The following is a 24362-nucleotide window of genomic DNA, read 5'->3' as shown; positions in this document are numbered from 1 at the left end:
GCTTTGTGCTGGCTGGCCAATTTGAAAGATCCCTCCAGCCGCCTTGCTCGTTGGAGCCTGCGTCTTCAAGAATTCGGCATAACTGTAGTATACAAATCTGGCCGCAAGCATTCCGACGTGGACTGCTTGTCGCGAGCCCCCGTCGACGCAGCACCGGAAGAGGAAGACGACGACGCTTTCTTAGGACCAGTAAGCGCCAGCAGTTTCGCGCAGCAGCAGCGCTCGGACCCTGAGTTGCAAAGCCTAGTTGATTATCTGAAAGGCAAGACCGCATCGCCTCCCCGAGGGTTCAAGCGCCAACTGTCGTCCTTCGTCCTTCACAATAATGTCCTCCTGAAAAGGAACTTCGCGTCCAACAGGACAGTGCATCTTCTTGTCGTGCACAAAAATCTCTGGCAAGAAATAATGCGGACATGTCATGATGAGCCGACTGCAGGGCATCTCGGGGTTGCTCGCACATTGCACCGCATCCAGGAGAAGTACTATTGGCCGCGGCTAGCTGCCGACGCTTCCCACTACGTGAAAACTTGCCTTGAGTGTCAGCGACGCCTAACGCCTCCGATTAGACCAGCCGGACTCCTGAACCCCATTCCACATCCAACTAAGCCCTTTCAACAAATAGGGATGAACCTCCTCGGCCCCTTTCCGACTTCATTATCAGGTAACAAGTGGATCATCGTGGCCACCGACTACATGACCCGCTACGCTGAAGCAAAAGCGTGGCCTAATGGTACCGAAACAGAAGTCGCAAAATTTTTTGTCGAACGAATTCTCCTGCGACACGGCGCCCTCGAAGTGCTCATCACAGACAGAGGAACGGCGTTTACAGCGGAGCTGACGCAAGCCATTTTAAACTACAGTCAGGCAAGCCATCGGAGGACAACTGCCTATCATCCGCAAGCTAGCGGACTCACAGAGCGTCTGAACAAAACCATCGCAGACATGCTCTCCATGTAGTACATACATCGGCGTCGAACACAAGACGTGTGACACCATTCTGCGTGATCTTCGCCTATAACACTGCCATCCAGGAGACAACCAGGTTTACCCCATTCCAGCTTGTATATGGCAGAAAGCCCACGACAACACTCGACGCAATACTCTCGCACGTTTCAGACGAAGACAACCTCGACGTCACCGCCTACCTTCATCGCGCCGAGGAAACCCGAAGACTTGAGCGGCTTCACATTCAAGACCAGCAGCACACCGACGCCCGACGCTACAATCTGCGCCGACGAGGCACGCATTACACGCCGGGTGATCGTGTTTGATATGGACGCCAATTCGCCGCCGCGGATTTTGTGAAAAGTTGCTGCGACGCTACTTTGGCCCGCACAGGGTTCTCCGTCGCATCGGTGACCTCGACATAATACAAAATTTCCTGATCATCTGAACTCGTGGCCAAACATCGTAGTGTTTCCAAGTTGCGCTCGCTATAGTTGCAGCGTCTCGCACCTGTCATACCGGCTGTTGCGTCGATCACTTGAAATTGAAAAAAAAAAAATCCCTCGGCCTAACTGCCCTGGGCTCAGGTCAGTTTTGTTTTATATTACGTTTGGGTGGGGTAATTGCCTGATTCGGTCAGAATTAATCGAAAATCTTTATCTTCTGCGGTGACGGTGGATCAAGACAGCAAGTTTTCACAGCAGTGGTGCCGGTATCGTCATCTGCGCCCACCGGAGTAACGGTCAAGCGCTCTGCCATGTTGCCGTTTAGCTGCCGTTGAAGCGACGAAATGCAAGGGGGAGAAAGCGGTTGCGCGGGTGGTTTGAAAGTTCTTTCTGCCGCCGTGGTGGCTCAGCGGTTATGGTGCTCGGTTGCTGACCCAAAAGACGCGGGTTCGATCCCGGCCGCGGCGGCTAGAATTTCTTTGGAGGAGAAATTCTAGAGGCCGGTGTACTGTGCGATGTCAGTGCACGTTAAAGAACCCCAGGTGGTCGAAATTTCCGCAGCCCTCCATTAACGGCGTCTCTCATAGCCTTAGTCGCTTTGGGACGTTAAACCCCATAAACCAACCAACCAAAGTTCTTTCTCGACTACTGTATGAAAATCTGGCGCGGAAAACATTGTTTGCACGCGACTGCAGAACACGCTTCTGGAGCCAACCAAAAGCAGTATTTATCGCAATAGTCATTATATATATATATATATATATATATATATATATATATATATATATATATATATATATATATATATATATATATATATATATATATATATATATATATATATACGTTACACACGATCACATACTCAACTCCGTTCCCGACACGGGATGTGGCAGCAACATTATACAGGGTCTGTTCTGAAAGTAGTAGGACTCATTTTTTGAAATAAAATTGATCCATGAGAAAAGTACAAATGGTTAAAATTTTTAAAAGTTGCACCCTTCCGCACCTACACGCTGCTGCCAATGAGTTTTCCAATTTCCGTACGCCTCCAGGAACGCCTGGACCGGAATGCTGTTTAGCTCCCTCGTCACGGCCTGTTGAACCGCCTCTACCGATCCGTGATGTTTCCCCTTGAGCGTCGATTTTATTCTCACGAATAGAAAAAAGTCTGGCGGGGCCTAGTCGAGGCTGTAGGGGTGCTGAGGCAGCGTTGCCGCCTTGTGCTGGGCAAAAAATCGGGGTTGTCATTCACATGATGAAGGAGATCCTGGCAGATCGCTTTCCGGTTGGCTGTTTGCTCCTCTGACAACACTCCCGGCACCAACTTCGTGCACACTTTCCTGATGGCTAAGTTTCCTGTCACAGTCTCAAAAATTAAGGTTTGTGGAATGCTCAAATCATCAGCAATCATTCTGATACTCATCCTACGATCACTGTTCAGTAAATTTTTCACTCGCTACACATTTTTCTTGGTCTTGCTGGTCGAAGGGCGTCCGGAGCGGCCGTCTTCCTCCACTCTTTCCTTACCTTCTGGGAACAGCTTGTGCCACTCAAAAAACACCTGATCTACCCATGGCAGCGTCACCGTATGCCTCCTTAATCATGTCGCGGGTCATTTTGCCCGTTTTACGAAGATTTACACAAAATTTGCTCGCGTATCGCTGATCCAGTAAACGCCCGCTTAAGAACGTACGTGGCGCTGGTGAACACTCCCAAGGTTAGTTATTTGTAAACATAAATACTCCCGAAAGCAGAAGGTTTGACAGCCGTCGCCGTAGCTCAGCGGTAGAGCACCGGACGCGTAATTCGGAGGTCGTGGGTTCGGATCCCACCGGCGGCATGTGGTTGTTTTTTCTTCTGCTTTTCTAATCAATTAGCTTTAACATATTCAGTAATATAAATTGATCAACACCACAAAATAAATAAATAAATTAAAAATCCCCTGTGCCCCTTGGTTTCTGTGGCTGTTGGCTCCTCTCATATTTATAACGAGCCCCCTCATCCCCTTTTCCTTGACTGCTTAATTGCTTAACGAGGGCCTCGGTTCTGGCAGCCTTGATGCCTTAGGAAGCATAAGAGAGTTCTCACACAGCTTCCACCCTCGCCGTTCGATGACGTTCTACGTCACATCAGCGGTAACTCAGGACGTGCTACATCCGCCGCTTAAGAACGTGCGTGGCGCTGGTGAACACTCCCAAGGTTAGGTTATTTGTGAACATAAATACCCCCGAAAGCAGAAGGTTTGACAGCCGTCGCCGTAGCTCAGCGGTAGAGCACCGGACGCGTAATTCAGAGGTCGTGGGTTCGGATCCCACCGGCGGCACATGGTTGTTTTAGAGCGCAGCTCTTTGGCGTCCGTTCCTGGGTTTCGCGTCGTCGTCGGCGTTGTCGTCGGCCTCGTAACCAGCTCCGCCCCCCTTTCATCCCCCCAGCGCTAGCAGCGACCGACTGATACCGCTGGATGCCGCTGACGCCGCTAGAGAGTCAAGATAACGTGACTGCATAGAACACCGTCGCCGCCATGCAGAAAGAGGAGGAAAGGGTCCCCCCCCCTGTTCTTGTGTGGCGGATAGGGTGCTCTTCAGTTGCCGACGCGCCGGTTATTTCACGTAGGCCCCGGCACGTCGACGAATACGTGACCACCTTCCCACGGCTAGACCTGGTTCTTAGCGCTGCGGAAGCGAGGGTATCATATTGTTTGTGTCGGCATCGGCGGCGTTGTCCCTGAAACCAACTCCGCAGCTGGGGTTGACTCACTATCGAAAAGGTGAAACAGCTTATTTGCTGCGCTCAAATTTCGCATTAGGAAGTAACGTAATCGTCGGTATTTTTTTCTTCTGCTTTTCTAATCAATTAGCTTTAAGCGATAACATATTCAGTAATATTCTAAATTGATCAACACCACAAAATAAATAAATAAAAAAAAATCCCCTGTGCCCCTTGGTTTCTGTGGCTGTTGGCTTCTGTCATATATATATATATATATATATATATATATATATATATATATATATATATATATATATATATATATATATATATATATATATATATATATATATATATATATATATATATATACAATTACATACGCAGTTTCTTCGAAGGTGGGTCAGCCTGATTCTACGCCGACGGCATTACCATATGGCACGCGCGAAACTAATGTCCAGGCGACGTCGAAACGACCCTCCAGGCAGGCATCGACACCACAGGGGACTACTCACACAAAGCCAGATTTCAACCGCCAGCAGGAAAGTCGGAACTCCTCCTGATGAATCGGACACAATACCAAAAGAAAACCAACGCCCTGATACAACTAAGCCTATTAGGCAAGCAGATACCAAAACTGGCATCGTGCAGAATAGTCGGATTCATCATACATAACAAAAATGCAAACTCTAGCGTTTTACAATATCAAGAACTGCCGAAATCTCACGCACCTGATCCTATGGATCCTTAGCAAAACATGCGGGCTTAAAGAAGGACAAGCAACGCAGCTCGTCGCTGCGCTCGTGTTTAGCAGACTCCTGTGCACCGCCCCTTATCTAACGCTAACACAAACACCCTTCACAAGACTGCTCTGTGTCTACGCATCTCAAATCAGCGACTTCAACACACTGGCCTCTTTCAGATTCTTGCTGACCTAACACAACAAATAGACATGTAAGTTACGCGCTTGTCTTGTACGGAGCAGGAATGCGACATCCTGAGGCGAGCAGCCATCACCCTCATCAACCTGACGCCAGTTAGCCAAGGACCTTAGCTACCGCCCAAAGTCGCAGTTCCAAACATACAAAAAACATAACGCCTTACATCCATGAAGGTCGGCGTCAAGCATAAGCAAAACATCACCGCATAACCAAGGCATGTATAACGATATATACGGACACGACAGGCTATAATTCGGGGTAATACGCGTATGCAGTATATGCACCTGGACAGACAACACCGATAATCCACACAGCTGGGTCATTTTTGGACCCCGCCAACACAACCACTCTACACTCTTAGAAAAAATGGACGAACAGGGGGCGAGAGGTTAGTCTTTTTGCGGACTAACTGACCTGCCACTGGGATTCGTCCTTTTCGGGACTAACTGCAAAGGGTCTAACCGCTGGTCCCCTAGAAAGGGGTGCAACAGTTAGTCCCCGGGAACAGACGTTTAATGAAAAAATGCAAACCACGCGCGATTTCCAGCGTAATTTAGAGCGAGATAGTTTCCCACAGAACTTGACACATATAACAACGATAAAGGAAACAGAAATTAGGAGTAGAGCGCGGATATGACTACGCCACCACACTAGACAGTCCGAGGCGGAAAATAAAAGCCTTATATGCGAAACACACACATTACCTTTCTTTACCACTCGCATTGTTGTCGAACATATTGCTGTTTAGAGCACAGTATAGTGATTTTTCTGTCATATATGCTTTTGCAACAAGCTGCGTGAAGCTTTAATGCGCACGCACAGCGGTCTAAATGCATTTTGGCAAAAAAAAGAACTGCTGAACTGTGTGTACATGACGACGGGTACTTCACAACCACAACAGTTCTTTTCTTTTTGTTTCTTTTTTTTTGCGTGTAAGGTTGACTTATTTCTGGCAATTGGCAGCTGCACATTACAGACTGTTGAAAGCAAATATAGAAGGTCATGGTTCACGTCATGTTTTGTTACTGGCGGACAGCGGTGACAGGGAATTAATTGACTGCTTGCCACTCACCGTTTCGCTAAGTGTCGCCGATACTTAGCATCCCATAAGCTAGTAAACAAATGGCAACGATATGAAACTACGTACACTTGCTCGACCATAACCTTTACAACTCATATTCGACACGTAGTGAAGCTCGTAGTAATTGTTTATGCGGTTGCACAGCTGCCGGCCGTTTCGGTTGCACGAAGCTTTTTTCTCACGCAAAAGAGTCTATTCGCTTCGTCACGGGCAGCGGCGGTCTCTCACTGGCTTTAGACGACATCCTGCACTTCAAAAATCGAGTACTATTGCAGTCAGGGTCTTCTCGCGCGATTTTCGCGTGCTGCTATGCTGCTATTCGCCCCCCGTTAGTCTCTTTCTCGGCAGTTAGTCCGTTGAGTTTGCGCACGGCGCGCATTTGTGGCAAGAAGAGTGCCGTGTGAAAATTTAGGGACTAACGGTGTGCTTTGAGGACTAAAGTTGTCTTTACTCCCCCCTGGGCCGGTTTTTTCTTATAGTGTAGGAGCTTACGCAATAATATGTATGACGTACAGGAAGCATCTCTGCTCACTAAACGCCAGACCACTCATCTCAACATCTGTACCGACTCTATCAAAGCCATTCAAAATATATAATGCCGACTATTGGAAATACACTTATATGACTTTCTAAGAGAGTCCTAATACCACCGTCCGAACATTACAATCACCCTGCGTTAGATACTTGGTCATGCTGGGGTCGAGGGAAATGAGTTAGTTAATCAACGGGCCCGCAAAATCAACATCCGGGCGATCTCGGTTTCCGGGCCAAATTTAACGCCAGCGGAAGACGGCACAACGTACAAAGAGCAAATAGGTCCAACGTAGCTCCAACATACAAAAAAAGAGACCGGTGTCCCTCATAGCCTGAGTCACTTTGGGACGAACGTTTGGGACGTACACCATAAAACGGAGTGTATTCCAATGAAAGGAAATAGTAGCAGGAGGCGGAAAGTTAGGTGGGCGGATGAGATTAAGAAGTTCGCGGGGATGCGATGGCCGCAGCTGGCAAAAGACAGGGTTAATTGGAGAGTCATAGGAGAGGCCTTTGCCCTGCAGTGGGCGTAGTCGGGCTGATGATGACGATGATGATGATGAAAGCGGGAACACGGAGAACAACTTATGCGATTGCAGTGCTGATAATGTCAGTCAGAGTCAGCCATGAAGCTTTCAAATCCGGTGGCGGGGAGAGCAGGAAGGGACAAAAAAGCAAGGGACAATAAGGTGGTGTAGTGGAGGGCTCCGGCATAGCCCTCCACTACGCCACCTGCCAGCGGCAGGTGACGTTTAAAGGACTACGTTCAAATTTCGCATTACCGACTATCGTAATCGTCTGCCCATTTTTATTCAAGTCACCTGTTCGACATCGCCTTTGTAACTCGCGTTATATATCTCGACCCCCCTATAGCTCAGTATCTCCAAACACTATATTTGGCTTCTCGCTGGTACAGTGCAAAAGTGAGACTTTCGCCTATGCTGATGTCGTCGCCATTTTTTGTTCTCATAAAAAGAACATAACAAAAGCAGGCTTGGGGAGGTTGGGAGCACTTATCTGCACGGACACAAATTCGCAACACCTTCGCTGCGGCGTTGCGTAGTGGCACTTTTGCACGACACATTTGCGTCATTTTTGTGACGTAAATGCTCTACATATAATTTTTTTTTACTTTTATAGTATCAAAAGGAACCTATGTGTCGACGTAATTTTTTGCTTCCTCGATAGAGTCTGGTGAATAGGTCGTGCACTTTTTGTCGACCAACTTGTTTCAAGGTTTTTGTTATTCAAACCCCAAACCATTCCTTCCTGGCAGCCCTGCTTATTAGGCGACTAGGTCGTCATCTGTCTTTTCTGGACATGGCCGTAAGAAAATTTCGTGCTGATACATTCTGATTCATGACTTTTCTCGTTTCCTTAGAACGCCTGCACGGCCTCTCCAGAGGGCAGATGGCAAAGGTTGTGATCAGTCATTACTTCATCTACCCATTGACGTACAGCCTTACCTATGGTAGAGAGAGGGTGTGGTTGATGGTCCTTTGCGATCACAAAAATGAACAAGGGAGGGGAAAGCCTCAGGTTGCTGGAGCCAACGTTTCGACAAGGGGACTTGTCTTCGTCTGGGCAAAGCGTTCATCATTGGCAGGGATTAAATAGGGCCTTCGCTCCGAGGAGGAAGGCCCCGGGGGTGGGGAAGGAAAGTGGTGTGAGAGGGGATGCGTGTCAGGAAGGGGAGGGAGGTGAACCTTGATTCGTTAAGCTGCAATAGTGGAAAACTTATATCCGGGGGGTGTGTTATGAACAAAGGCTTTGAAGGGGCTGCGACGGGGGGAGGCGCTGTAGGACCTGAAAAACTCAGATAAGAGGATTAGTCAGCGTGGTACAGGGAAATGAGAAGAAGGCAAACAACATAGGCTGGCACTGGAAGGCGGGGCATTTCCAAGGAAGGACAAGGCAAGGGGGGGGGGGGGGGGGGGGAATGGCTCGAGTTCAGAGAAAGCCAAAAAGGTGGGGCGGAGGGGGTAACAGGAATGTCATGGTTTTCGAGAACTGATAAAAGGGATTAGGAGGAAAAAAAAAAAAAGCGGGGGGGGGGGGGGGGGTGAGTCACAGGGAGACGGTGAGAAGGCCGGAAATGTGGTGCAAGATATGACGTGGGAAGGAGGACACAGGGGCGCAACAAAAAACCGGACATAGAAGCAGACAGGGACAAGCCCTTGTCCCTGTCTACCTCCACGCCCGCGCCCCCCATCCCGCCCCTGTGTCCTCCTGAAAAGATAATATACTTATGCGAGGTTCTAGGAAATGGTCTGAGCACGTGCAAGACATTTGTTAATTTAAAATTATGCTAACCCTGGAATGTACCTGAGAGATTCCAGGTTTCCTCTAGACATGTTAATCCCTGTTGGTTGCAATGTTTTAAATTTGTGGATTAGGAATGCTTCTCTGTATTTTCTGTCCCTAGTCGATTTGAAGCCTGACTGAAGAATGAACAATTTGAGTTCGTCGAATTTGTGATGGCGTTGATTAAAATGGGTCGACACTGCCTTCTGTTCATTCCGTGTTGTGTCAGCCCGGTGCCCGTTTAATCTGGCACTCATTGTTTGCCCGGTTTCCCCGATATATTGTTTCTGGCAGAAGGAGCACTGGAGCATGTAGATAATATTGGACGATGTGCAGTCAAAACTAGTCTTTATATCGAAACTGAAATCGTTTGCCGTACTTTTAACCGTAGTGTCCCTTTGTAAATGTTTGCATGTCTTGCATCTAGGCCGAGAGCATGAAGTTACTGTTCGGTGGTGGTTTCTTACCGAGCCTAGCATGCACCAGGATGTCCTTCAGGTTTGTGTTGCGTCTGTATGTTACCCTTGGTGCGTCGGGAAATATTTTCTTGAGACGGTCGTTACCAGTTAAAATAGGGTGGTATTTCCGCAGGATATTGTTTATGTTTGGAAGCGTGTTTGAGTATTTCGTTATAAGTGCAGGAGGTCGTTGACTGTTAGCTTTTGTTCGTTTTTTAAGAACTAAATCTCGTTTCAAAGTGGTTGCTCGTTGAAACGCATTATTGAGGGTTGTCTGTGGATGGTTTCTGGTGATTAGTGTGTTTTTTACCGAGTGTAGGTGTTTCAGGTAGTCGTCGCCGTCGCTACATATTCTTCTTAGTCTCGTTGCCTGTCCTACGAATATACCTTGTTTGCAGTGTCTTGGATGATGGCTAGTGAAATCTAAGTATTGTTGTCGGTCAGTGGGCTTCCTGTAAAGTGTGGTTTTGAGCTTGCTATTTTCTAAACGGACAGTGGTGTCAAGGAAATTGACTTGCGTTTTCGAAGAGTTGAAGGTGAATTTAATGCTAGAGTGGCATGAATTGAAATGTGTGACGAATGTCTTTAGGGTCTCAGCCCCATGCTCCCATATCATGGAAATGTCGTCTATGTAACGCAGGTATATAAGTGGTTTTTTTAGAAATGAATTGAGAAGTTGAGATGCTAGTAGCCCCATAAAAATGTTCGCGTAAGTGGGTGCGAAGGGAGTGCCCATGCTTGTTCCAAATACTTGAAGGTAGTAAGAAGAATCGAATTCAAAGTAGTTGAGTGTTAGTACCAATTCAAGTAGCGTGAGGTACACTTCAGTTTCGTGCGGGTGAGGACTTTTAGTTAGAATTTTGGAGAGTGCGTCGATACCTTCATTTATGGGAATATTTGTGTACAAAGCGGCGACGTCAAGTGTGACAAGTATGCTATCTGCTGGGATAATGGAAGCCTGATTCAGAGACTCTATTATGCGGAGAAAGTGCGGTGTATCCTCGACAAAGGAAGGGAGGTGGGTAGGAATATCTGCAAGATAGTTGTTCAGGAAAATTGATAAGTTCTCTGTGGGCGTGTTATTGTTTGAAACGATAGGTCTGCCGGGGATATCTGCGGTAAACAAGTCTTCTGCGGAAACCTTATGGATTTTGGGAAGTAGGTAAAAGCGTCCTGCCTGTTTGTTTAGCGGATTTAAGAAGTGGTAGTCGGACTGCGTGATTAGTTCCCGTGATAATAAGTTTGCCAGTTTGTTCAGAATCAATTTGCAGAACTCTGAAGTGGGATCTGAATCTAATTTCCTATAATGACAAGGGTTGTTGAGTTGCCTAAAAGCTTCTTTTTTGTATTTTTCGGCCGGCAGGATAACTATGCTACCTCCTTTGTCTGCAGGCTTAATGACTATATCGGTTCTAGAAGCTAAGTGGTTCAGAGTAGCCTGTTCTGTTGGGGTGACGTTTTTGCGTTTTCGAGCTTGCTTTGTTTGGTCTATAATTTCTTTCGAGACAGATTTAATGTACAAGTCTAATTCGGGACTCTGCTGCGCTTCCGGCGTCCATGTGCTTTCGGCTTTAAGAGGGAAGGGATTAAGGCTGGTTACTTCAGTAGGGTGAGCACGTGTTGACCACGTGTTACAGGAAAGAGCTAGGTTAGTAATCGGGGTGTTCGTCTTTTCGGCAAAGAATTCCTTAATTCGCAATCTTCGCGCAAATTCTGTGATATCTCTGTGAAGTTCATACTCGTTAAAATTATTGTTAGTGGGACAAAATGTAAGGCCATGCTTCAGAATCCGTTTGTCGCTATCACTTAAGGATTTGGAAATATCGACAATGTTGCTGTCAGTGTCCTGCGGCGGAAAAGGCGTATATTTTGTCTGTATCGAAATTGGCGGGCGGTTGTTAAACTGTCCAGATGTATTCGTATCTAGCGGAAATTTATCTCTAATTTGTTTACGCTGTTGTTTATCGTGCAGCTTTCGTTCCTTTCTGGCTACAAAATCTGCTAGTGCCTGGCTTTCGTCCGAATTTAGTTCTATCGTACTAAGTTGATCATCGAGGGAATTTAACTGCTCTTGACAATGTTCTTTTAAAATAGCTATGAATGAAAGGGATGCGTCCTTTGAAACCTTTTCCCATCGAGCGATGAGTTCAGGCCTGAGCGCACCGAGGGAGCACCTAACATTAACTCGAAGTCCTTTGGGTATTGTCCTGTGCTGCTAGTAGGATTTGTAAGTGTGTAGGTGGAATCGGTAGTTAGTTTGTTTAGTGGCTAGTTTTCTGGCGACCAGGAGAATTCGTCTTTTGGGTTCGGGGCGATTGGTGCTGCCTTTCTTGATACTGGTAACAGGACACAAAAACCTTTTTTAGACGTGAAACGTGTACCCTACGCGTTAGGACGTGCTTTCGCGCCAAGGGGACGTTTGTGTCGTGGTCAGCGAATTGCTGCCTTTGCGCGCAACGAGAAAATAGTGAACAATGAACTTATTTGTGTTGTGTTGTGATGCTGTGTTCATTTGGGACATACTTCAGCGTATACTCTTAAGAAAGAACATGGATCACGACTTACGATATAGTAATTCTGCTTGTGATGAAAGATTGCGGAATTCCGTGGAAACTTTTCGTTTTAATAGGACTATTTAGTGCGTGGAAAAGCCGCATTATGGATAAACATGCACAACTGCCGCGTTCAACGACGTCACTAGGCAGAGAATCGAGCAATTAAGGGCAAGAGGTATAGGCCATTCAAGTCCAACCTACTGACTAGTCGTCCTTTCTTGACGTGTGCGCCTTCCGGAATTTTGGTGTGCGGCACGTCTGGCAACGATATTAGTTCGAAAGTACTAATAGTTACTATGCTGTCGAACTAAGTATTAGTTCGATAGCAATATTAGTACAAGAAGACGACACAGCGCGAGAGTTTGTTGTAGTTTAACGCAAGTCGTGATCGGCTGCGGCGATAGCCTAGTGCTCTCAGTCTCTATAGGCACATTGTTTTGCTTTGCTGGGTCCGCGGCACGTCTGGCGACGATAATAGTTCGATAGTAGTATTAGTTTATGAAGTATTAGTTTATGCACAGCGCGTGAGATTGTGTATATTAGTCCAATAGCAGCATTAGTTGAAAAAGACGATGCGTAATGCACAGCGCGAGAGTGTGTTACAGTTTAACACGAGGCGTGATCGGCTGCGCCGAGAGCCTACAAACCATCTACATCTTTGTTGTGTTCTTTATTGCTTGCTGTTTTGTTGTTGTTTGTCGAAGCCCTGCAATAAAGAAAACAAAAAGGCGATAGCCTAGTGTTCTCATGCAGTGTTTACCCAAGCTGATTTGTTCTCGGCGCCACGGGTTCGAATGCCATTCGCGGCAATGTTTATTTTTATTTATTTATTTATTGTTTGGCTCGGTTGCACCGACGGTGGCGACGCGGCTCAACCCACGCTCTAAAAGAAGCTTCGGAGCTCCGAAGCTCGGAAAGAAGCTCGGAGTTGGAGTATGGCTAATGTTTTTTTTATTGGGTTGGCAGTGTAGTTTTCTTTCCTGAAAATTGCCGCGGTGCGTGCGTTCGTGCGTTACTGTTACGCTCCTTAATTATCGAGAAGCGCGTAGCCCGCCGTAAGTAATACCTACATCAGTTTCTAGAATTTCGAGCACGCAGTTGCCCTCGGCGCTATGGCCCAGCAAATTTTGACTGTATCGCGCGAAAATAAAAGCGCTTTCGAGAAGCTTGCAGGCAAAGCAACCTCTCGAGTGCACGTAACTCATCGAAATAACAAAAATTTGTTGGGACATGGCGCCGAGGGTAACTGCGTTTGCGAAGTTCTAAAAACTGATACAGATATTACTAACGGCGGGCTACACGCCTCTCGATAATCAAGGAGCCTAACAGTAATAGTTAAAAGTGAACTATTCAATATTAGTTAACCGGCCTGCTAGTTACCACGTCTTAGCTGTATTCTGGTGTACTGCACCGCTGACAACGCTATGACGAAAAAAGCGCTCTTCTAACTCAAAGAGCCTATTTTTAAAAATTTTGTAAAATCTTAGGTGAAACACCCTGTGTAGGTAGGTGCTTTGTGGAACGAATTTGAGTAATACTAGCATGTTCACAGATGCTTTCTTGAAGTGTCTTTCTGCAAGAACGATTTACTAAACACGTGAGCATAGCCACCCAGCGCACATTCCAGCCGCACTTTCCCCGCTTCACCTTATTTCAGAAAGTGTTTTTGCCTCGAAGTAAAGAATTGGGAGATAGTGTGGTTCGATTCTCACTGCCGCCGGTCACTCCCCGAATTCTTCCAGTGGGAACAAGTGTTCATTGGCTCACCAGTGGCGACCTTCTTGGGAAAAGAGCCTACGCCTTAAAGGGAAGCTGAAGCGTTTTTTGATAATTCCACCAGATTCAAATATTCGAACGGATGAAGCATTTAAAATGGTGACCTAATCACCGACTAAAGCCTCGGGCTTCTCCTCACAGCTTCGAAAAACAGCAAAGAAACTCGATGATGACGTCACGTATGGTTACATTTCAAACTTACCATCGATCCCACTACCCACACCCTACGTGCGTCGTCAGATGCCACCAAGCAATGCTTCACGGTCTTCGTCCTCGGTAGCATTGATTTTCTTTCTTCGAAGTAAGTGTTTCTGCGTTGGAAATGTACCGCCACCGTAAATGAAGTTATCATGCGCTTCCAACTCGGCGCTGTGCGCTGCGGAAAAGCCCTAAATCCGTCGCACCTTTATTCGGCGATTACGGCACCATTACAACTGCTAGCACAGCAAGGCAGAAATTTGGGCGAGTTGGTACGTATTCATGATATTGATCACAGCGCAACAAGAACGTGAAAAAACGAAAAACGGAAGAGTAACACAAACAAGCGCTGACTATCAACTAGTTTTTATGGAAGAACAAAAGGGGTATACATAGAAACACTTATCAAGCATACAGACGTTTTCTGGAAGGCACGTGGGAGTTCAGATACCTCAACTCCCTCTCGGATAAGGCAATCAGAAAGGCAGTCTATGTATCAGCAGCCCTTCGATTGCCTTATCCGAGAGGGAGTTGAGGTATCAACTCTCACGTGCCTTCCAGAAAACGTCTGTGTGCTTGATAAGTGTTTCTATATATACCCCTTTTGTTCAATAAAAACTAGTTGATAGTCAGCGCTTGTTTGTGTTACTCTTCCGTTTTTCGTTTTTTTCCCGTTCTTGTTGCGCTGTGAACAATATCTGCTAACACAAGAAGTCTTCGCATGCTTTACCTCCAAGTTTCACATATTTCACATGGCCAAAGGTGAGAAACACAAACGTCATCTGACAGCTCACAATGCCCGGCGCGTTCGCTGCAACTTGCACTGTCACGCTTGCAGACTGGCTCGCGCGGGCGCCGCAACCACCGTTGACATATCGGCCTGCCGGAGCAATGAGGTCGTCGCGCCTTGCTAGCAGCTGATTTCGTTCACTCAAGCCACGGTTGAGAGCAGCACAATCGTGGCGCGCGAACCCGCTAGTCACGCGAGTTTTTTGTATTTCGAGGGCTTTCTTCGGAGCTCGGAAAAAAAGATACACGTGAGGCTTTCTTTATCGCACATAAATGAAATAAGGGTTTCTGAAGGTGCTCTCCAACTTTGCTATTCACTTTTGCTGTCTAAAGTCAATATTTACGCATTTAGAAAAATTATCGTAATTGCTAATTGCAAAACAAAAAATTGCTTATGATGCGCAAGCCGGTTGATAGATGTAAGTGGTTTCCCTGGCCTACCTCAAATATTTTATTTTTAACCCTTGGCTAAAGTCAGCGTGGACACCCTGTATAATAGCTGTATCTTACCGGAACTCACCTACTGGGCAGCAACGGCGAGGCTAACGAAAAGGGTCGAATTTAATTTCAGGGTAACGCAGCGAGCTAGGGAGAGGAAAGTGACAGGGGTAACGTTAAGAGAGATGAAGAGAGCTGAGTGGGTCAAGAACAAACGCGTATGAATGATATCCGCGTCGAAATCAAGAAGAAATTGGCATAAGCAGGACATGTAATGCGAAGGAAAGGTAACCGATGGTCGTTGGGAACGCGAGAGTAGAGAACATAGGTGCAGGCTCCCTTAATTTTTATTTATCCATTTTCTTTTCAGGGAGGCCCCCCCAACAAGGGAAACAAAGGGAAAGTTTAGGAAGTTAGCGGGATAAGGTGACCGCATCTGCACAGGACAGGGTTAATTGGAGATATCGGAGAGGCCTTTGTCCTGCAGCGGGCAAAGGTAGACTGCTGCCGCTGATATGTCCTTTTGAAGTACGAAATCTGAATGCGACGAGCGCTGAATTCTCCGGCACCTGCTGAAATTAGTCCTGATGAAAGGTCACCAGTTGATGGCGGGATGCCCGGTCAGGGCTCCAAAATATGTTTTTTTTTTTGCATTTACACCACAAGCAATGGAATTGAAGTTCATTCTGACCTCATTTATTGACGAAAAAGTTCATTAAAAAAGCCAGTTCATGGCGCAAAGAAAAAGTCAACCATAATATTAAAAAAGCAAGCCAACAAATGGCCGGTCCTCGGAGGATGCGGTAGTACCGTACACTACGAAACAGCCAGGACTACAGCGGGCCGAAATGAGGGGCCTGCTGGAAGCCCGGCGGATGACCGACCATCTCCAAAGGCGGGTGCACCTGGGGCAGCGGTAGAGGAGGGGCGCCGGTGTTCAAGTGCGGCTGCAGGTAGTGGGCATAGGCGTGGCTGTGTACTGGCGCCAGCAGCGAGGCAGGTTTGGTCTCGGCGGCTGTCGGCATGGCAGCGGTAGGTGGCCCGTGCGGATGGTGCAGATGGGGCAGGTGAGGCAGATGGGGGAGGTGGGGCAAGTGAGGCAGGTGGGGGAGGTGGGGCAGATGGGGCAAGTAGGAGGAGATCCGCTTGCGCTTGGAGGCAGCGTAGAAGCCACACCAACAACAGGCAGTCACCGCTGCGAGGACTGCCACCGAGAGGAGCACCAATGCCGTCTCGGAGTTGAGCAGGGACGACGACTCTAGAAGAGAGGGCACAGGGGGTCAAGGCTCGCAACACGTGCGCTCACCGGTGGAGTATAGAGCGGTGTTGTCACGTGTGGTGTCACCGGTCGTGTTGAATCTAACTTCTACGTTTGCTTACTTGAGAGACCTAAACACGTAAAAACACGCGCATTTTCACTCAAGAGTAAGATTAGGTGGAAAGGGACGTATGCATTCTATATAGACAGTTACAGTTTACTATAGTAATTCGCACTGACGGTTCAGAGGCACTATTTTGATGAGATAGACCATTATATTTGCCGTCCCGAAGAATAAAAAAAGGGGCCGTTTTTTTTTTTATTATTGACAGCCTTTTTTTTTGGTAGCTCATTTTGCTTCTTTCGTGGGCGTTAACCGCGAGAAAGCGCTGCTACTCCGATCACTACTGAGTACTTGTGTCCACGGTTGTAAGTCGCCTGAACTTGCTCCACTGTCACTTTCGGGGCAGCTGCCCATCCTTTCGGTACGCTATTAACTCAATGAAACCAGCTGCTGCTGGGCTAGTTGGTTCCACAGGTAAAGATTACACAGCGCAGAAGACGTGCGCCCGTCCTGTCAATCGCCTGTGTGCACTTCTTTCTTTAGCGCTATGTAACTTTTCCGCTATTAGCTGCTTAAGGTGTCTGCAAAAGCAAAAACTAAAAACTCGCCGCGGCATGAAAGCGCGAATGGTCACGCTTTCTCTTGTAAAGCTTGAACACAACTTTGGTTAAAGGCGTGAAACACACACGGACATAAGGTACATGTGACTGAGAGTCTCTCGCATGTTGCCCCGCGGGAATTTTTTTTTGTTTGGACATTTTTTAAGCAGCGCACTCACGGTAAGGGTCGAAGACGATGCGCTCTCCCTCGCCGTCATTGTCAAGGTCGCCGACCACGAGACTCATCTGAAACAATAAAGACAGAGGAGTAGCATAGTCCCGACGCTACGAATGCGTTTTAATAGTCATATTTTCTAAAAACTTGTTCCGCTGGCATGTCTCACATATTTCCATTAATTTCGCACCTAATTTATGACGATGAAATAAGGATTGTTTTGTCGCATGTTAGCAAAAGACATCAATTAAAGTGCCATTGCAAAGCTGTGAAGGAAATGAATATATGCCAGCGGGTTTAGCGCAGTGCTAAAGTCTATTTTCTAGAGATGAGAACAAGAAAACTTTGGAATCTAAGCTTTCACTGAAACAGCAGCTGCATTTTTGATCTAATGCTTTTATGTAAATAAAGGACTGGGCAACACCAGAGCTAGTGTTACCCGTCCCTTTTTCACCGTCCGGGTATTTTGCGCTGCTGAGAAAACGAAGGGTGATGTTCAGCCTTATCGAAATTTGATAGCTTAGGCTTCCTCGCAGTGGCCCTACTTTTTGGTGTGGCATATGATTCAGCATACGACGAACCTGTTCCGAAGAGGGATGCTTAACGTAGTGGGAACATGCCGTGAGAATGTTTGGAAGGGTGTGCTGAGGCGTGGGAAACTGCGCCGGAATACGTCGAAGCACCGAGGAGCGCAAGTGCGAACAACGTCACTGCGCTGGCGCGATGAGCGGTAGGAGAACTGCGCCGCGCTTTCTTAGCTCACTGGGTCGGAAGTGACAGCGCTATGAGCATAGTGCGAAAGGCGCCGGCAGCTGATGGGCGCCCCGCGAGAAGACAACTGGAGACATGCGCAAGGAGTGCTCTCGTGTCTGCTTAACGGTGTTGCACGCAGATAACTATTACTTTCACGTCTTTGTAAAAGGAAGCTCTAGCTGCTATTCAGATTATTAGGAAAACACAAATAGGCGTAGTTTGCTATGGTGCTTGCTGGTTGTAGCACTCGAGTAACTCGAAGTGTCATCGTCAAGCTGTGGTTTTAAGCAATTCGCTTCAACATGACCTATTCCGAACATATAAGACGCGCTTGCGTGTAGTTCCTGTTAAGAGGCTTTTCAGCCTGCGAATAAGGGCGCAAAGAATCGAATCGCTAAATGATCGGAAGAGAATCTTATCCCGAACCAGGAGCCGGGGACAGGTAGCAGAGCTATTAACAGAGTTTATCAGTATGTGAAACTGTTTTATAGCTTATTAGAAGACAGCGGCACGCTCCCAACACGAATGCATGGCGTAGTTGATTGTTGGTTTAGCTGCAGCCGGCGCATACGAGCCCATGAACTATTGTATGTGCAAGGAAGCCCAATTGCTGCATCGCGTTCGTTGCTGCGCATGCAGCTCACGAAATGCAGCAGTCGCACCGCTTCGCATAACGAGAATGCGAGTATAGTTTTATTATGAAGTATAGTTTTATTTTGAGCATAGGAACCGCAGATGCTCTGTGCCAAGCACGCATTCCACTTCATTAGGAAATTAGCTTAAATTATTTATGGAAAAAAATTAATATTCACTTTAGGGCCTCGTGCGTTTCATTAAGTTGTAGAGGGGGCTAGAAACAATCGATGCGAGTTTTTTGTAGCAACGTATCTTCTACGTAGTCCTTTTTTTTTGCCAGCATTTAAAGGAATTCCCGGGAAATAACTAAAAACGCGTGATTGCGCTCTTGCGCTACCGCACTGTAGCGCTGCCAACCGCGTCCTGAATGAACGAAGCGTGCGCCATCGTACGCACTCACTGTCGCCAAGCCAGAGGCCGACGCCGCTCTCAGCATTGCTTTGTAAGTGCGTCAGCACATTTTCCCCGAAAGTTGAAAGCGCACGCCGTGATCGGTGATAAGCGATAGCCAGCCCATGAACAGCGAATTCAGACGGAAAAGCAGTGAAGTCGCGTATTTCAATTCAGCCTCTATTTTTTTTTCTATTTGTATAATTTCGCAGTCCGTCGAACTGAGCGGTGACCGCTCACTTGGGCGCGGTCAGCGCCCACGTTCCAAAAGTATTTGCCGGGCTAGTTGGTTCATTTCTTAAATAAAGATTTAACTGCGCGAAAGGGTTATGACACAAGGGAGACACATTCACGATACTTATAAGCGCAGGAAAGGAAAGAGCCCGTGGTACTAGAAATGTGTTGCAAAAGGATTTGCCGGGCTAGTTGAACCAACTGAACCAACTAGCCCGGCAAATCCTTCTGCAACATATTTCTAGTACCACGGGCTCTTTCCTTTCCTGCGCTTCTAAGTGTCGTGAATGTGTCTCCATTGTGTCCTAACCCTTTCGCGCAGTTAAATCTTTATCCCACGTTCCATTCGTTCAAAACGCGATTCGGAGTGCTGGATTATGGTAGCGCACGAGCTCAGCCACGTGGATTTTTTCATATTTCACGGGCTTTCTTTAAATGCCAGAAAAAGGACCACGTAGGAGGAACAACGTTGCTACGAAAACCTGAATCTTATTATTAAGCCCCTCTACAACTTCACGAAACGCAAGTGACCCTAAAGTTAATATTAGAAAATTTGCATAATTAATCTCAGCTAATCAACTAGTTTGCCAGATTAAAAAAATACTGCGAGGAGCGCCACACGACGTGAAACAATATGTCGTTGGTTTCACCCAGCTCCGGTGCGCCACTTCTATTTAATCCTTGGTTCAAGTTACGTGAGCACCCTGTATATAATCACGAGTATACCCTTGGAACGGGGAAGGGGGGGGGGGGAGGTAAGAGTTCTGACGTTGCAAACATTTGTCCCAATATTGTTCTTCTCTGACCTCCTAAAGATTGCTTTCCGTGACCGCTATGTCGACCTGCATCTTAGCTGACTGGTCTACACTACCATGCTCCATCGATATTTTTTTACTTCTACTTTCTGTAAATAAACCACCCGCTGGTTATTTTCAGACAACTGCGATTATTGGATCTCTGCGATCGCCTCGTTTATTTCGGGCTGGTTGTGCTCGCGCTATATAAGAATAAGCTGCCCCGCTTCCCTGTCTTGCATGAGCAGCAGCACATATCGTCAACGTCGTCAAACTTCTGCCTGAAGCTCTCCGTCCTCGAACGCCTCGGTCTCTTGGAAAGTAAAACGCTTCCCTCGGAGTAGTAAGAAGTGTAATACTTTATCTTCAGCTGTCTTGTGTGGTACAATTCTAGCGTCAGCTTGTTAATTATATTTTTCCAGTAAATATTTCCTGGATACTCCTGCTTTAACGTTACTTTATTGTACTTCAATGTACACTGAAGCCACGTGTCCCCGATACTTTCCTGCAAGCCAACGAATCCTCCTTCACTGGGGAGCAACGGCAGCAACGTGGTACGTGTGCCCGAAATCTCACGCTCCTTATCGTGTATTTTGCCTTTGCTTCAACCACTCTTCATATAGCAGCTTGCCTCTGCTACCCACGCTTACCAGCCGATATGCCCTTACTTGCTTCATTAGTCGTGCTATATGCGCGTCAACTAGCTTTCCTACAGTTCTCTACTTAAACTGGGCTTTAACGTCCCGAAGCGACACATGGGCTATGACGGAAACCGCAGTGGAGGGCTCCGGATTGATTTAGACCACCTGGGGTTATTCAACGCGCACTGACAAAGCGCAGCACGCGGGCATCTCTCATTTCGCCTCCACTTAAATGCGGCCGCCGCGGCCGGGATTCGACACCGCGACCTTTGAATCAGCAGCCGAACGCGAAAGTCACTGAGCCGCAGCGGCGGGTCTCCAATTGTTCTAGTACCGGGATTTGAAGACAGCTCTATTCTTAAAACAGTGTTTTGCAAACGCCAGACGAGACTCCATTGCGCCTTTCCAGATTCTGCGAGTCACCTAGTATTTATTACACTTTCAAAGAACCACATGCAAAAAAGTGACATGCTCAGGGATCGAGTCTATGACGTTCATGTTATTAACACGTCGCTCTAACCAACTGACCTACCTGGCCCCGTATCACTGGGTGCGCAGGCGAAATTTCACAGCTTCCACTGGTTAGCGCCAGCGCACTGTTGCAATTGGGCAGATGGAGCTTTATATTATTGTGAAGTTGTTTCGGCTTTGAAAAAAAGATGCCTCGTAGCATTCGCTGTCGTCACCAGCAGGCAGCACACCGAAAGAAAGGGGTGTGTTTATTACGCAAGGGGAAAAAAAGTTATGTCTTTGACAGCCAATGCAGCGGGTGCGTTCATTACGCGGACAAATACGGCGACTTGCTGTGTTGCGCGCAAGTGCTGCTATTTCTATGAATTCGAAGGGACCACAACAGTATTAATACGCACACGAACTTATACACTGTTGGCAGAGCTCCTGTTCAAGGCATCAAGGAAATGAACAAAGAATTTGGTCAGCGTACGAGCCTGCAGAAGGATTTCAAAACTGTGGCCGCCATGACATCTATTTGCGAACATTTACGTGAATACATCGCTTGATTCCAGAACATGGACAGTGGCCGCGATGAAAGGACAACTCACAAACAGGTATTATATGACATACATGCATTTTTGTTATGAAGAAAATGTGGGCGTGGGAAACTAGTCTTGTCTAATGAAGAAAAAACAAGGAAATAGCTAATTCAAAACTGCTGCTTAGAGGCGCGAATAAATGCTTCAAAACATGTGCTATGCGATACACGAGGATATTAGGCACCCTGGCTGCATACCGATCGCACTGCGCTACAAAGATCGTAATGTGCCATGCAAGGACGACCTCTGGTTATCTTAGGAAATAATATGACTTCTGGCTGTGTTAAAGGCAAGTCAACACACGTGAGCAAGATTAAGCACGTGTCTCCGCATTCTTCGACCCTCCGGTGCTGCAGGAGTATGACAGCGCGTAGGTCCGCGCGTTCGAACCAACACAGCATAACGAATGGCAAAAGCTCCCGCATGCTAGGCAGTTCTTTGAATAGTAATTATAGCTGGTGTACAGCTGTGAAAGCTCTCGAAGCAGAATCCCAGCGCCGACATCATTAAGATCCAGCTGTGATAACCGCGTCAATGCTTCAATTCCCATAAAAACAAGCAAAAACAAAACTTCTGCATCGAAACGCAGATATCACCCACAACAGCAGAACTGTAACAGCATTACCGAGTATCGCAACTGTGCTGGGGGCGTTTTCATTGGCCTGGTAAGTCCATGCGGCGTGTATCTTTAAAGGGAAATATTTCTACATTTCTGCTGCGCTAGTTAAACTGAATCTGGCCAAACAAAATACTTTAGCTTGCTTCCAAGAGCCGTTGTATTCAAAAGCAGAAAGGCCAGAAGGCAAAGCACATGTGCCGTAAAGTGTAATAACGAAAGCATGAGGTGGTTGGAAAGGGAAGCGCTCATTGGATGGGCGTAAGGCCTGCATGCATGTCGAAACCACCAGTGTCGAGCGCCAGTGGCGAAATAGATTCCGTTACTATGCCCGCATGAGCTTGGCTGCGAAAATTTCTTGAGCGATAAGACGCTAAGTCACTTGAAAAATTTGGGAAAAAACAGGCTCTTTACTCAGAGGTGCGAGAGCAGCCGACCTTCGATTTGAGGCGCCAGGTTGCTTCTGGTTGTGCGCCGGGGAGCGAAAGGGTGAGCTTAAAGCCACAACTCGAAAGACATGCCATTATCTCCGTCCCCATCGCTGTCGACCAAGGAAAGAAGCTGTCATTATAGCACGGAAACTGCAACAAAGCATTTCCCTGCCACTTAAGCTGTCACTATCGAAACTTCCAGTGACGCTTGTCGAGCTTCTGCAGCTAAGCCACATTCACAGTTTCAGAGCTTATCCTTTATACATCCATCTTTAAATCTCTCAGCTGTCGCTTTCAGCACGCTATTCGGTGTCTTAATGCGGGTATTCGAACTTTTTTCTTCCACATAGCTTCAATTACTAAAGTCGATTAATTTTTCGCGAATCCCCACCCTTCAGTTTGTGAATAATTAATCTCGTGGACGAATTTCGCCTCTCTGCAAACGCTCCGCAGAAATAATGGGAAAGAGCGGTTTGGTATGAAATCCCGAGAAAACAAAGCAAAATAGTTTTGTTTTAGGAACGAAGCGCGATACAAAAGCCGAGAAAAAGAAGAATAAGCAGAAAAGAAAAAAGCACGTAAACAAAAAAGCAAACGGAATCCATGTTGGCTAGCTCTTTATGCTGCTGCTTTCCGTAGACGCTTTTTTTGTTGTGGCACGCAGCGGCAGTTCTGCAATACCGATGGGACGGTTTCACCTGTGTGCGAACCAAATACTGCAAGATTATTGCCGTCAGTGGACATTGCAACAATACGGCAGGCAGTTTAAGAGCTAGTCTTCGAACTATTACGCAAAGAAAAAAAAAAACAAGAAAGGAAACACTAAATCAGTCAGTAGGCGTTTCCGACCGGGCGCCGGTACGTGTCTCGCTACTGCTGCAGTTTTTCTGTTTGAGCGGACGCTACTTCGTCTTGCGGGACTCCCGCGCTATCGAATGCAATTTCATCGAGCATCGTTGGAAAGATGGCAACGGCAGGCGGCCCCGTCTTCTCGTATTACGCCCATCGGAGGGCCAGCTCGGAAAGCCTGCCTTCGCTCATAAACGGACGTGTCCGCCGCAGCCCACGGAACTCACCTTGTAGTGCCTTGTCACCGAGACGGCGCTTGCGAGAGTGCTGCTGTGCACGCTGCGAGGCGGTATGGGCCGTAAGTACACCGGGCGAGTGAGCCTTGTGTTCCTGGCAGGTCGCGCTGCTCGGAAAAAACTCGGTGCGGCCAGCGCCGCCTTTCGCGCCGTCAGGTGCACGTGCTCTTATCGCAGTGCCGTCGCTCTAGGATGTCACGCACACGAGTTGCGCACCCTAGTCCAGGTATGGAAGATCTTCGACTGGCCGTACGACGTTGCCGTTCAGAAAGACGCATGGCGACGCTTATCTTCCGCTCGTTAACCGGCACGTGCTGGCCAGGCAGTGGGCTCGCGGTGATGCGCGCTGGGATGCACACGATTCAACCAGCGGGTTTTTCGGGGTGGCGCAATTGGCCGACCTCGTCGACTGAGCCGCCGCGGATCGCCTTCACGGAATAAGGTTTCGTAGATCACT

At 47.3% G+C, this 24362-nt stretch overlaps 1 protein-coding gene across 1 annotated transcript; it reads right to left on the bottom strand.

Annotated features, from left to right (window-relative positions):
- Nucleotides 1–15851: 15851 nt before the first annotated feature.
- On the bottom strand, nucleotides 15852–24123 carry LOC149352685 (uncharacterized). The gene is made up of 3 exons (XM_089577226.1): nucleotides 23897–24123; nucleotides 17278–17344; nucleotides 15852–16435 (listed from the first exon to the last, which is right to left on the bottom strand). The coding sequence occupies exons 2-3, from the start codon at nucleotides 17342–17344 to the stop codon at nucleotides 16011–16013; spliced, it is 492 nt and encodes a 163-aa protein (XP_089433352.1). The 5' UTR covers nucleotides 23897–24123; the 3' UTR covers nucleotides 15852–16010.
- Between the last annotated feature and the right edge of the window lie 239 nt (nucleotides 24124–24362).

Source organism: Amblyomma mixtum, chromosome 3 (assembly GCF_055824585.1).
Source record: "Amblyomma mixtum isolate Tamu chromosome 3, ASM5582458v1, whole genome shotgun sequence".
NCBI classification, from domain to species: domain Eukaryota; kingdom Metazoa; phylum Arthropoda; class Arachnida; order Ixodida; family Ixodidae; genus Amblyomma; species Amblyomma mixtum.
This window is presented reverse-complemented; position numbering and strand designations above follow the sequence as displayed.

What these genes read in the sequence shown, in the direction of transcription:
- LOC149352685 (XM_089577226.1), bottom strand. Translation starts at nt 17,344, where the DNA reads ATGAGTCTCGTGGTCGGCGACCTTGACAATGACGGCGAGGGAGAGCGC. An exon ending in CATCGTCTTCGACCCTTACC is followed by an intron (nt 16,436 to 17,277) that starts GTGAGTGCGCTG and finishes CCTCTCTTCTAG; the next exon opens with AGTCGTCGTCCCTGCTCAAC.